Source organism: Mirounga leonina, unplaced genomic scaffold (assembly GCF_011800145.1).
Source record: "Mirounga leonina isolate KUSES-001 unplaced genomic scaffold, KU_Mleo_1.0 Mir_53, whole genome shotgun sequence".
Taxonomy (NCBI): Eukaryota; Metazoa; Chordata; class Mammalia; order Carnivora; family Phocidae; genus Mirounga; species Mirounga leonina.
The window spans coordinates 35329358-35344773 of record NW_023270807.1 but is presented as its reverse complement, the minus strand read 5'-3'; the positions used below and the strand labels follow the sequence as shown (position 1 = coordinate 35344773).

General features: G+C 37.2%; 1 protein-coding gene across 1 annotated transcript; it reads left to right on the top strand.

The window, feature by feature from the left end:
* The first annotated feature begins 6872 nt into the window (after positions 1-6872).
* LOC118001468 lies at positions 6873-13136 on the top strand. The gene is given in 5 exon segments (XM_034991579.1): positions 6873-7240; positions 7243-7263; positions 8512-8601; positions 11389-11473; positions 12932-13136. Coding segments are annotated over 5 exon segments (579 nt in total). The 5' UTR covers positions 6873-6916; the 3' UTR covers positions 12991-13136.
* The last annotated feature ends 2280 nt before the right edge of the window (positions 13137-15416 follow it).

Genomic DNA, 15416 nt, shown 5'->3' with positions numbered 1-15416 from the left:
TTTGGATCTGACCATTCTGTTGTATATAATTTTCAGCTAGTCATTTTCAGGCCTATTCCTTCTTGCTGTAACTTTTATGTCCAAGTCTGAGCTTCTCCGGGACTGTGGACCAATGAGCATGCTTCTCACTGGTGTCCCCTTTAGAGCCCCTCTGTCCTGCTCAGTCATACCGCATTTGCTGTTTTCTAGAAATCTGCAGAAATCACTTTTCTTCCCCCCCCCCCAACTCTATCATTTTGGGCCCATGTCTTTAAAAATTGTTTTAGATGATCACACAGTAAACTTTACTTTTTTCTTGTCATGTGTATTTCTGTGCATTTTAACTTAATGTATAGATTAACCATCATAGGATACAGATCAGTACCATCAGCCCCCCCAAAACTCCCTTATCCTACTCCTTTGTACTCCCCATTTCCCCATCCATAACCCTGGCAACCGCTGATCTCTTTCCCACACCCATAGTTCATCTTCTAGAATGTCATGAATGGAATTATACCAAATGTAACCTTTTGAAACTGGCTTCTTTCATTTAGCATGCCTTTGAGATTCATCTAAGGTAATGATGCCTATCAATACCTCCTACTTTTTCAGTTTCTTTTTCATTTTATTGGGGTGAAAGGGAGAATAGTTAAATTCTTGGAGCCAACCCACTTTTTTTAAACCAGAAAACTCCTTGAATTACTTTTTGGTACTTCTATAACATTTTTAAAGATCTTAAAAATAGATTTGTTATGTACTGTCAGTGATATTAACAGGAGCTTGTCTGTTGGTGTGTGACAAGTTTTTTTATCCAGGATAATGTTGAAGAAGATTGAACTCACTGTACATCACTTTCACTGTCAAGATTTGAATGCTACTGGGGCACCTGGGTGGCTCAGTCGTTGGGCGTCTGCCTTCGGCTTGGGTCACGATCCCAGGGTCCTGGGATCGAGCCCCGCATCGGGCTCCCTGCTCTGTGGGGAAGCCTGCTTCTCCTTCTCCCACTCCCCCTGCTTGTGTTCCTTCTCTCGCTGTGTCTCTCTCTGTCAAATAAATAAATAAAATCTTAAAAAAAAAAAAAAGATTTGAATGCTACTTTGCTCAAGGACCAGAAGTACAGGAAAAAATAGCTTTAACAATACATGTTAAATTGCAGTTGAATTAGTGGTCTAAAGTAATCCCTGGAATGTGTTGTCTTTCCTCTTTACAACAAAGCTTGTAAAAGAGTAATTTATACATTGTTGTCATCTTCAGCTTTAGCTAAGGTTTCACCTCACAATTGCACTGTACTCTGTTTTCTATCATCTGTGTCTGAAAAATGCAGTAGAAAGAGTATAGGTTTTAGAAACAGGCTGACCTGGCTCTTATCTATATTAAAAAAACTACCTTCACATTATTTAATCTCCTAAATCATTTGCCATTTCCTGTCAGTAAAATGGGAATTTTAATACCTACTTGACAGATTTTTGTTTTGAGGCATAAGGGAAGTGATAGATGACGAACATTTAGCAGAAAGTATAGAAAAATGACAATGAACAATTCCCACTCCTTTTTGTCATGGGAAATAAACTCAGCCTTGAACTTTTTGCTCCGTTTGATAGTTGGCATCTTCCTTCCCTCTTCATTCTTAGCCTGTGGCTTTGTGAATAACTCCTGATTTTCTTCCTACTTATCTGTCATTAGTCTCCCTTATATATTCCTTGGTTATGCTCACCACATAAAATGTTGGGAATTCTTTGAGGTTATATTCCAGGCCCTTTTCTCCCTTTACATATACTCCCTGAGCAATCATAAAGTTCCTAGTCACTTCTCCTACCATCTTTACACTGATTTATCTTTTCTTGTGCCTTGACATCTCTTCTGAGCTCTAGATTGTTCCGAATGGATCTCTTCTTGGATTGTCTTTGGATTTCTCAAGCTTAAGAGGGCCAAAACAGGAATCCTTTCATACTAGCCTTAGTTTCTCTTATATTCCTTGATAGAGTGAATGGTATGATCAACCACCTTACCAGTTAAGTCAGGAACCTTGCTGTCTTCTTCAGCTTCTTCAGCTACTTTGATTTTTGAAGGCACTTCCTCATAGTTGGCTCTTTAATCCACCCCCTTATCTACATCTCCTTGCTACTATGTTATTTCAGATTTTCTTTCTTCCTTGTATTATTATTAGAGCCTTCTAATGGGCTTTCAGACCTTTGTAGTTTTTCAATCTAGCCTTTCACTACTACCAGAATGATCTTGAAATAGTTCTGACTTGGACAATTCACCCCATAAACTTTTATGTTTTTATTTTTTAAAGATTTTATTTATTAGCCAGAGAGAGAGCGAGCACAAGCAGGGGGAGCGGCAGGCAGAGGGAGAAGCAGGCTCCCTGCTGAGCAAGGAGCCTGATGCGGAACTCGATCCCAGGACCCTGGGATTATCACCTGAGCTGAAGGCAGACGCTCAACTGACTGAGCCACCCAGGCGTCCCCCCATAAGTTTAAATGGCCCTCATTCACCTTCAGGATAAAATTTAAAATCATTATTAAAATCTCACCCCTGCCTTCTTCCACTGTTCCCTCACCCCCTCATTTGTCTTTCTGCCAACCATAGTATTTGCAGTTCCCTAAGACATCTGTTCACCTCCTCTTCTTAGCCTCTGTCTATGCTATACCTTCTGCCTGGATTTTGTTGATCTCTTTACCCAATTTTTTCTTCCATAATAAATGTTAACATTTATAGGGACGCCTGAGTGGCTCAGTAGGTTAAGTGGTGGACTCTTGATTTCGGCTCAGGTGGTGGTCTCCATATGGAGTCTTGCTTGTCCCTCTCCCTGCCCCCGAACATGTGTGCTCTCTTTCTCTCTCTCTCTCTCAAATAAAATCTTTAAAAAGTTAACGTTTATTGAATTATATCATTTAATCTTCACAGCCATCCAATGATGATAGATACTATTATCCATTTTACAGATAAACTGAAGTATAGATTATGAAACTTGCCTTCAGTCATAATCACTATTAAGTGACAGATTCAGGATCTGTCTGACTTCAAGTTATTTAACTACAGTTTTTTCTTTTCACTACACCTAGGCATCTATTTTAAAGTTCCTGCAGTTGATCATGCTTGATTCTAAATCCAGGTTATTAGTCATGTTCTTGCTTTAAGTCTAGAATGTCTTTTAATCTCTACTCCATTTATGCTGTTGGACCCTGCTAAAACTCACTACTTCATTTATTCTAATTCTACAAGACTCTGCTGAAATTTAGTCTTTTCAAAACTTTCCTAATGACTGCTATCTTCCTTGAATTTCCCATGAGCAACTTTTGCTAAACCAGTTACCTAAGACTCATATGTATCCATCCACATCATAACTTACTATTATGTGTTATTACCTTCCTAATTAGATTATATGCTCCAGAAGGTTTGGAATTTTAACAGTTTTTCCCTGAACATACTGCAAAGTGTTAGAATCATACTAGGTAGCCAATAAATTATTGTTCAACAAGGCGTGAACTCAATAATATATTTTATATATTATTTTTCATACACAAGGATTTTAGAGCTAGAGATAATTAATCCAAAGCCAGTCCTCAACTTAAATGATGAAAAGATTGAGGCTTGCAATTAGATAAAATTATTTAATAATGAATACAGCAATTAAGAGATAACCAAGTGTTTCTTGATTCCTAACTGTAATAATCAAAGAAAATAAGGAATTATTTTGAAGTGCTATCTTTTCTGTAGCTAGCAGTTTTTGTACATTAAACTTCACATGAAGCTATTCTACTATATTGTTTTTATAAAACTGGAAGTGGATTGGGGCGCCTGGTTGGCTCAGTCGTTAAGCGTCTGCCTTCGGCTCAGGTTGTGATCCCAGGGTCCTGGGATCGAGCCTCCCATTGGCTCCCTGCTCCGCAGGAAGCCTGCTTCTCCCTCTCCCACTCCCCTGCTTGTGTTCCCTCTCTCACTGTCTCTGTCAAAAAATAAATAAAATCTTAAAAAAAAAAAAAACGAAGTGGATTAAGCATGGTTTCAGAATTAAAACCCACATCCCAATCACACAAATCTCTATTCTGGCTTTCCTCTTTTTATTTATAGATGCTATAGGCAGAATCAAAGTAAGGATTGTAATCTTGTTTGTTTTTTTAAAGGGAAAGATTGAATAACTGTGATTTGGTAACTTTGCATCAGTAATTGTGATTATTTTCGCTAAGTATTTTCACACATCTTACTGACAAGGCTTAAATTAACCATTACCTACCTCTCATTTTCCATATACCTAAATAGTGTACTGCCAGTCCTGTTACAATGTTCAAAAACCCTCTGGATATACTTTCTAATCATGTCTAGTAATCTAATAATAATTTTCCAGTATTACAAACGAACCTCAAACTGATGTTTTGGAGAGGAAACTTTTGAAAATAACTATTCTGCTACAGAGGATAAATTTACAAATCTAGAAACAAATTTCAGGTGTGCCTGAGAAGATCTAATAAAGTTTGATAGGCACACAGGCAAATTTCAGGTATATTTTTCTGTCAGGATAATCACAATTTACAGAATAAGAGCAAGGAGATGATGAGTGAGGAATCCTGGGACTGAAAAATGTTTGAAAGTAGTACAATGAATATCCAAGATTTTTTGAGTGTTTATTCTCAGTAAGTTATTTCATGCGACATACTATTCATTTAACCAATAATTACTGAGCATTTTCTATGTGCCAGTTACTATTCCAGATGCTGCAAGTACAGCAGTGAAGAAAACAGTTGTAAAAACAGTCATTATCTAACTTAAATCTTTAAAAGGATCATCCCTCTGTGGAAAATAGACTTGAGTGTAAAAGTACAAGTAGGGAAGCCAGTTAAAAAGGCTTTTGCAGTCATGCAAGCAAGAGATGGTGGGTTGGCCTGGAGTGGTGGGTAGCAGTCATGAGAAGCGGTCAGAGTCAGATTTTATTTTGAAGGTGTATGTATTCAACAGACTTTTCTAATGGGTTAGTTTATAGAGTATGATGGAAAACAGAGTTTGGGCTTGAAGAAGATTGCAGAGGAGAAGCCTTGGAAATAAAGGGTGGAGAGAATTCAGTTTGGGTCATAAGTTTGAGATGTCCATTAGACATCTAAGTGGAGATGTCGGGTTAAAGGAAAAGGTCAGGCTGGAGAGTTGTCAGCACACAAATGGTATTTCATGGCATTGGATGAAATCACAAAAGGGTTGAATGTTAAAAAAAAAAAAAGGCGGTACTCTAATTTAGAGATTGAGAGGATGAGGTTTCAGGAAACTAAAAACATTGCTGAAATGGAGAACCATCAAAAGAGTAGTGTACAGAGGAAGCTCCTTAAGACTGTTTGAAACTATACATATATATGTTATACTGAATGGCATTTATGGCTTATTTCCAAATTAAAACAAAGTATATTGTGAAGGAGTGATCAATTATGTTAAATGTTGCTGATAGATGGAAAAGATGAAAATTGAGATTGACAGTTTATTTAACAATGTAAAGGCCATTGGGGATCCTAGGAAAAGCACTAAAAGCCTGCCCAAAATGGGATTTTAAAAAAGATTAGGAGAGTAAGAGAAGACAAGTATAAAGAGATCTGTGTTTTATTTTGAAGAGAAATGGGATGGTAACTTAAATGTTTGTTTAATATGGGTTTATGTTTATGCTGATGGAATGATCAAGTAAAAAGGGGGAAATTGTACTAAGTGACTGCAAATAGGGATCTGCACCTATTTTAGGATCTAATTTATGTGAATCTTTGGTTCTTGTTGGACAGAGCCATAAGTGTCCTTCATCCAATATGTAGATCTATTACCCAATATATCATTAATTCATCTGCTGGCTAACCTTTAGCCCTTTAAGCAGTACTAGGGAATTGGTAAAAAATTAATCTCTGTTCTTGAGAAGTTTACAATCTAGATGGAGAAAATGGTAAGACAGCACATAAAACTTTAACAAGTTCAAATTCTAGAAATCTACTTTTTAAAAATTTGTATGCTCCAGCTATTAGCACTTGGTAACTGTCCTCAAGGATTTGATCACAGTGCATAATACAGAGGGGAGATTAAGCCAGATCCTTTCAGTCCTTATCTAGGGAAGAGAGAGATGAATTGGCTATTTAAAAACCTTGGTGAGGAAGAGAATCTGAACTGGGGACAGATAACTTGGTGGATCTAACCCAAAAGATGAGAAGGAATAATTTTGATATTACTAATTTTTATCCACACATTTCACCTATGCTGAACCCATATATCATCCACTATTTGAAATCACAATGGAATAACCAGAAGAGTTTGTAAAAAGTTGGAAAGATTTTAGTACAGGGTAAATATGTTTATATTTATACACACTTGGTGGGCACAGAGAATAAAGATATTTGTAATGTGACATTATTTAGGCAAAACTGATACAAGATACACAGCCGATCTACAATTGCTCTGCCTACCCACTCCAATCAAGGAAAGTGCCCCGCTCGACCTGAGACAGTAAGAATTAAGAGCCCAGATGTGCTGTCCCATTTCTTGCCCCACAATTAAATTTCCCCCCCTCTTTTCAGCATTTTCCCAGACACGGAGAAACGAGCGAACAGCTTCCACAATTTCGGGACACTGGTAGTTTCTTGCGTGGGGAGTCCTGCAGCGTCCAAAGGTACAAGAAGGTAAAAACTGGTATCCCGACGCAGCTCCTTGCACCATAGTCTCAGCACAAGGAACAGTAACGCCCTCACAAAGTTTCTTCAGCGGAAAAAACGGATTGTATCCGTGTAAGAGGAGTTATCCTTTTTGTTTTGTATTTCATGCAGCTTCACAACAGGCCAACCCAGTGTTCTTTCAGCGTCTATACCACGGCTCAAAGTTTGCTAAGTTTTAAAAAACGCCTTCTCGTTCCAAATACACTAATTTTCTACGATAGCGTGGTCTCACATTAATTTTATGTTAGCTAGTTAAAAAGTACATGACACGTTACTCTTCGCCTCTCTGGTCTCAAAAGTCCTTTGCTTCTTCCAGCCGTAGCTCCAGCGACCAGCCGCCTGAAAGGCATCGGCCAGGTTGGGAACGAACTGAAGAGACAGAAACGGCCAGTCGGCTAGAGCGGCCACAGCCATACTGCCGCTCTCGCCTTTCTTTCGCTCTCTATGGTCAGAGAAGCTCAAGCCCCTCCTCCGCCCGGAAATATTTATGTTGCCTGACGCTTGCGCAAGGCCAGAAGGTAGTTCCGGTTCCGGTGTGGGGACTTTCGTTCCTGGTGGTCGGTTGTCGCGGTTGGTGGGTAGTAACTGAGCCAAGATGCGGAATCTGCTGGTGAGGAGCTTCTCGGCTTGTATTCTTAATGTGGGGCGGGAAGGTTGGGAATGGAGGCCAAGGGGCCTTGACTGAAAAACCTCTCCTGGGAGGGAAGAAGGGTGGGAAAAGGCGACTTCCGAAGTCACCTTGGTCCGTGTCCTTTTCGCCTGCCATTACTTCCCTTCCATCTGTTCCTCTCGCCTCCTGTGTTGGGTAGATGAAGGGAGTGGAAAAGCTGGGAGGGTGACCGGAGGTGAGTTAGGCAGCCTTGGGTTCTTAGTGGCCATCCCTAAACCTATAGGTCAGTCATAAAGTCGGTAGCTCCGATATGAGTAAAACTAAGGTCCAACTGGGAAGTTTCTGATACCCGGAAGCTTCAGACAGAAAGATGTTCCAGTGGTATTTTGAAAGGCTTTAAGTTTCAGCGTTTCTGAGCTTTGTGAGCATCAGAATGCGGTTTAAAAAGCAAGTCATTCACTTTTGGTTGGGACTTTGGGAGCAGTCATGGCAGAAGTGTGGTGTTGCTTCCATCAGGCGGTTCTTCAGTGTCAGTGGCCTTCACCCCTCCACCTGCTTTGAGCATGTGAAATATTTTCCCAAAACTTCGAAAAAGTGAAGGAAAATGTAACCGTGACCGTTCTCTTGTAATTATTCAGTAAGGTTTTACTTAGCCTCTCAGTGTATCATTTATTTTGGAATATAGAGTGCATATTTGTTTCATTATTTAATTCAATATATATATATATAATGCAAGTTTCTTTTTTAAAAGAATTATACCCTATTAAAGATTTTTTTAGGAAAAATGTAATGAGGAAAGCATTTTAATTAAGTAGGAATCGTGCCATTTTATTTTGGTGTCAAGTAATAGATTTTTAATAATATGGTAGAGTATTAAATGAAAATACTTGAACTTAGTGTTATTTTGTAATCACTCTTTATTTTTGTAATATCTGTATGTCAATGTTTTACTTAAGGATTATATGATGCTACTACTAGTTCAATCAGGTAAAGATGATTTTTTTTTTCTTTTGCTCAGAATTGCTACTTGAATGTGGTTTTTGGAGACTGCAGAATTTTAATATAAAGAGTAGTGGATGGACAACCAATTGGAAAACCTGGCTGCTGGTTTAGGATTCTTACTGCCAAATCGGATATGTTTTAACTGTCAATTTCCCTCTTCTGTAATATTAAAGATTGAAAATGGTTGGTTTTGAAGGTTTCTTTAAGACCTAAATCTGCCTAACATCTATGGATTTTTCATTTCAGGCTCTTCGTCAGATTGCCCAGAGGACCATAAGTACTGCTTCACGCAGGCAGTTTGAAAATAAAGTTCCAGAGAAACAAAAGCTATTTCAGGTACTGGAATATTTTATAGACAGTTATTACTTGTAATAGTAAAATTACCAAAAGGTGGAGATAGGAAGTAAATTTGGCGATGTTTGGTTGTTCCTGATCCTGCTATATTAGCAAACGAATAGTAAGAAACTGTTGATAGCTAATTGGGCATTTGTTATATACAAGAGGCCCTTGGGGAAGCAGAAGAAATGAGAGGGAAAGGGTATTGGTCAAAGACACTTTGGAGAAGTTACATTAGGTTGGCACTCTTTGGGGGAGTTGCACGAGAATAGACAGACCATAGAAAGGACGCAGAAACAAAACAAATATATATGTAGAAATTTAATATATGTTAAAGGTGCTATTTCATATCAGAGAGGAAAGGATACAATAAGTTGGAAAAATTGGCTATTTTAAAGAAAGTAAAGTTTGATCCCTTCTGTATTATATATTAAAAGATAAATTGCAGGGGTGCCTGGGTGGCTCAGTTGGTTAGGCATCTGCTTCAGCCGGTTATGATCCCAGGGTTCTGGGATCAAGCCCCGTGTTGGGCTCCCTGCTCAGTAGGGAGCCTGTTTCTCCCTCTCCCTGCCCATCCCCCATCCCCCCTGCCACTTGTGCGTATGCACGTGCGCTCTCTCTCTCTCTCTCTCTCAAATAAAACCTTAACAAAGATAAATTGCAGATATAAATGCTTCTCCTGCAAAACATTTGAAGAAGATATATTTTTCCCAGTTTTATTGACATATGATTGACAAAAATTTTATAGAGGGAGCACACTCTCTCCCTTTCTAAAACAAATAAATCTTTTTAAAAAATATTTTCTGCAGAAATAGTAGCATAACAATATTTAAAAAAAGGAAAGAGGTTATTCATTATAGGATTTTAATACCAAAAAAACCCTAACAACCTAAATACCCATTAATAGGAGACTAGCAAAAAAAAAAAAAATAGGAGACTAGCTAATTCAATTATGATAGTTTTGCACAATGGAATGCTATGTGGTCATTAAAAGGAATAAGGTGGGCTTAAAGGGACTAACAGAATGGCTTTTAAGATAGCAGTAAGTAGGGACATTTGGGTGGCTCAGTCGGTTAAGCGTCTGCTTTCGGCTCTGGTCGTGATCTCAGGGTCCTGGGAAGGGCTCCCTGCTCAGAGGGGAGTTGGCTTCTCCCTCTGCTCCTCCCCCTGCTCGTCCTCCCTCCCTCCCTCCCAAATAAATTCAAATAAAGAAATAAATAAAATATTTAGAAAAATAGCATTAAGTGAAAAATAGTATATGGCAGACCCTTACAGCATAATCTCATTTTGTATATTAAACAAGTGTGTGTGTAAATTAGAAGGTAAGGTAATGTAGGCATTAAAAATATTTACATATATTGGGGCGCCTGGGTGGCCCAGTCAGTTGAGCGTCTGACTCTTGGTTTTGGCTCAGTTCATGATCTCAGAGTCCAGAGATCACCGTGCTCTACGCTGAGCAGGGAGTAAGCTTTGGATTCTCTCCCTCTTCCCATGGGTGTGTGGGTGTGTGTGTGTGAGTGAGAGAGAGAGAGAGATAAATCTTTAAAAAAATATATTTATGGATGTATATAAATTAATTTATGGATATGGATATGTACCATATATATATTATGGATATGTTGTGGTGGTTTTCACATGAGGAAAGATGACGGGATAGAGTCGTTAACCTTTATAAGTAGTTAAATTATTAGTGATTTTTTTGGTTTGTTTTCCTGGGTGATCTCTGGTTTTTCCCAAATAAAATTTTAAGTGATTAAAAAGCCTTGTATTCTACATCCTATAGGTCATACGGATCTTCCTTGACTTATGATGGGTTATGTCATTATGTCATATACAATAACCCATCATAAGTTGAAAACATTTTAAATTGAAGATTCATTTAATATAGTTAACCTACTAAATATAGCTTAGCCTACCTTAAACAAGCTCAGAACACATACATTAGCTTACAGATGGGCAAAGTCATCTAACACAAAGCCTATTTTATAATAAAGTGTTGAATATCTTATGTAATTTCTTGAATACTGTACTGAAAGTGAAAAAGAGAATGGTTTTATGGATACAGAATAGTTGTAAGTTTATTGGTTGTTTAACTTCATGATTGTGTGGCTGATTGGGAGTTGTTGCTGGCTGCCACTGCCCTGCATCATCAGAGAGTATCGTACTGCATATCACTAGCCTGGGAAAAGGTAAAAATTCAGAATTTAAAGTACAGTTTCTACTGAATGTGTATTACTTTCACACCATTGTAAAGTTGAGAAATCATAAGTTGAACCATTGTTAAGTCAGGGGCCATTTGTATGCTACGTAAAAATAAAATACTTATATTTAACAGATGTATTAAATACTATATGCCAGGTGCTGGACTAGGGGTTAAGGATATAATTTAAGGTTATAAACAAACCCCTTCCCCCCCTTTTTTTAAGGAAAAAATAAATCTTACGATTAAATCTAAAGTGTGATGAGTACTGATCTTTATAATAATTCAGTTGATGAACTTAATCAGTATATTTTCACAACTTTAACATTTATATATTCCTTGGAAAGAACATCTTTATTGGATCTCACTAAACTTAAGAGAAAGAATTGACTTTTAGGAGTTCTTATTTTAATTTAGTGGAAGTAGAGACAGAATCAGGAAAATTGTAGTCTTTTAATTTTGATGTTTACAATATTTTAATTCCAGGGGTTTAAGGAGGCACTTAATTTTATATAAATGGATTAGTCTTTTGAACTTAGTTGAAAACAAATCACAGATGTATTAATTATTATTGTTTTTTGATCTAGGAGGATAATGGAATTCCAGTGCATCTAAAGGGTGGAGTAGCTGATGCCCTCCTGTATAGAGCCACTATGATGCTTACAGTTGGTGGTAAGATATTTGGAGTGCTTGACTTATAGATAAGTAACAGTAAGGATAACTAACAACTTCATTGCTTTTACTGTGCCAGTATTTTAACATAGGAAGTCTGTCTCCAGAATCTGAGATCTTAATGCTTTGCATGTAAGGATTCAACAGGATAATTGATACATATTATATAAGAGCATTTTAATGTCTAAAAAAAAAAATAAACCAATAATGTTTGATGAGTATTTATGATAGAGGTAGCTTTCAGAGTGTGCAGGCCATCTACTCTGCCCCATCTATTGTAACAGGGTTTTTGAACATTTTTATTTTGATACATAATAAAAAAATATTTTACAACTACACTCAACATCCGTGTTTAGGACAGAAACAACCTGTATAGAACAACACTTATTACAGTACCCAAAGTGCTTTGAAATTTTTTTCTGTGGATTGGGCAGGCCCATTGTTCAGTATTAGCAGTGGAATATCACAAATTGGTATGGTTGGAGCAGAGTGAAGAATTTGAATGATTGCTTTCTGGGGGAGGAAGGGAAACAATATTTGAGTGATTACTTTGTGCTTGTCCTATTGATAAGAATGCCACATAAAGGGATTTTTGGACCCCCTTGTATTAAGTCTGTTATGTGTCCTTATTTTAAAGTTGAAGAAATTGTGTTAATTACTCAAGATAATATTGCCTCTGGGTGGAAAAGCTGAAATTTGAACCCTAATTACAAAGTCTTCTGCTCATGCCAAGGTGCCTTTTTTGGCTTGGATTAAATACAGTGAAGGGGCATTTTTGGATGAAGACAACAACTAGATAGTGGCATTTGGGCTCTCTTAAGATAAAGTCCTAAATTCTTTTTGATCAGTGTGACTATTTCATAGGTATTCTGGTAGTTAGTTTTATTTTTTTATTTTTATTTTATTTTTTCTATTATGTTGAGTTAGCCAGTACATGATATATTACATCATAAGTTCTGGTAGGTCATTTTAGTAATTTTTCACTTATTAGCTATTACCTTAAACTTGATAATTTAAGTGTATCACTCTTCCTTGGTTTTACATTGATAATATACTTTAGGGAGTGCTTGCATATCTTGACCTCTTTTTTGGTATTTGAATCATTCTTAGCATTTCTCAGGCAATCTTAGGTTAGTATGGAAATAGCCTTTATATATGTTCTTAATCTTACTTAAAAATTTTTTTACATGTTATTCAAGTTGACAAATACATTGTACTATATCTAACACTTTCTATAGAAGTTAACTGATACTAAAACTAGATTAAATGTGTTTAACATATATTTATTTTAAATTTTGCCAGCACCTATCAAAATACTTTTTTATGTTCCCATAAAAGTAGCAATAATGGCAGACTTGCCTCTTTCTTTTTACAACCTTTTAGCTGGAATATTAGGTTTATGCATATAAATCTCAGAATTTCTTAGAAGTTCTTTTTTTGTTTCTTTTTATTTTTCAGGAACAGCATATGCCATATATCAGCTAGCTATGGCTTCATTTCCCAAGAAGCAGGATTGACTTCAGTTTATCATCTCAGCAGGCAGTTGGTTCAGTTTCATTCAGCTCTCTATGGACCAGTAACTGATAAATAAATGAGTTCTTCTTTGGGGATCAATATTTATTGACTTATACTAACTGCCACCAATAAAGCAGACTTTACCATGCTTTGTCTTATTGTATCACTTTATACCAATAATTTCAATTTTTGATCAGCCTTGTAAATCTTAGGGAGCAAAAAAAAAAAATGGTTCTTTTGTCATTAGGGTTGTATAAAATACCATTGTGATAGTTAATGAAATTTTATTTTTATAAATAAATTAATAGAGCAGCTCAGACTTACACAGTGGATGGTCTTCAGCCTTAAATGAATGTGACACTCGAAAGCATATTTCTTTGAATCCCTCCCATCCCTGCTGTATTATATCCAGGGATATGCTAGAACCTGGGGTTAGTGGAAGCAGGCCATTTTTGGCTCCTGGGGTTCAAATGTCTTTTTTCTTTCTCTCAGCTATGTTAGTGTATGTTTAAATAGTGGATGTGTTCCTCAGCTTAGAATTAGGCTTTAGTAGAGAAGCTATAAACTAATTCAGGACTTGTTCTTTCACACTAACAATGGGCTTCTGTTACTTTATAACATAAAGGGTAACTTCCCTTAAAATACTTCGTTCATTTCTAAAAGTTATCTTTTGGGGGAACTTAAGGAATCAAACTTTGTTGTCTCTTCTGCTAGGTGTACATTTGTAACACTATGAAGTTTAGACTCTAGGTGCATTCGATCTAGGGGAAATCGATAAGTAAAAGTTTATAAACAACTTCTGGGCGTGCCTGGGTAGCTGCATTGGCTATGTGTCCAACTCCCGATTTCAGCTCAGGTCATGATCTCAGGGTTGTAAGATCAAGCCCTGTATTGGGTTCTTCACTGGGTGTGGAGCCTGCTTAAGATTCTCTCTCCCTCTCCACACCCTGCCCCTCTCTAAAAAAAAATAAATAAACTTCAATTTCTGGATATTTGGAAAAATTGAGTCAAATGTGAAATAGCCAATCTAAATCTTCATGTTGAAACATTGAGGCTTAAAGTATAAATCCATCTCAAATGGTACCTGATAAAAGATGTCTCAGCCTTGAATCTCAAAGACTGGGAAGGATCTGGTAGCCACGTTATGTAACCTGCCACTAAATGCAGGAATCTGCATGACTTTTTTTTTTTTTACATTTTTTATTATGTTAATTACCATACATTACATCAATAGTTTTTGATGTAGTGTTCCATGATTCATTGTTTGCGTATAACACCCAGTGCTCCATTCCGTACGTGCCCTCTTGAATACCCATCACCAGGCTAACCCAGCCCTCCACCTCTCTCCACTCCAGAACCCTCACTTTGTTTCTCAGGGTCCATAGTCTCAGGTTCGTCTACCCCTCCGATTTCCCCCCCTTCATTTTTCCCTTCCTACTATCTTTTTTTTTTAACATATAATGTATTATTTGTTTCAGGGGTACAGGTCTGTGATTGATCAGTCTTACACAATTCACAGCACTCACCATAGCACATACCCTCCCCAATGTCTATCACCCAGCCACCCCATCCCTCCCACCCCTACCACTCCAGCAACCCTCAGTTTGTTTCCTGAGATTAAGAATTCCTAATATCAGTGAGGTCATATGATACATGTCTTTCTCTGATTGACTTACTTCGCTCAGCATAATACCCTCCAGTTCCACCGTCATTGCAAATGGCAAGATTTCATTCCTTTTGATGGCTGCATAATATTTCATTGTATATATATATATACCACATCTTTATCCATTCATCTGTCTGCCTGACTTCTGACAGAATCTTATTGCTATTAGCAGAGAACACTGCTTTGGAAGGGAGTGGAATAAATATCAGACATAAATGCTGAGAAAGTTCTTAGGTTGGGCTGGAATTTGGTCAAATTTGGTGATTTGGAGCTAAAAAGCAACCACTGGTAATATTTTTTATAAAACATTTTTCCATGAGAAAATGTTCTGTTTGGGCTATGTTAACATGGGAAGATTGGATAAAGTAAAAGTGGGTTGAATGCTTAAGATACTTGAAAAATTTTAAAAATAAAAGCTGAATTTAAGTATTTGCCCTTCACTTAAAAAGTCTGTAACCAGGGGTGGAGATGGGGAAGGACAAAGGGGAAGATACCAGAGTAAGGGTTGCTGGACAGAGTCCTGTGAAAATGTCTGCTATACTTTAGTATTTAGTGAAAGAGCTGTTACAATTATTGGTAGATTTCAAAGACTAACCAAAAGTCCATAGAACAGAGTCCTTAAGAAGTATTTGAAAATGTGGCCATTGGGAAACAAAACAACCTTAATTCTAATCTCCATTTTTATCTTTATCATGCAGTATGATCTCTTTGAGATTAGTATCCATTAATAAATAGAAGGATCTGTGATGATGTTATCCCATT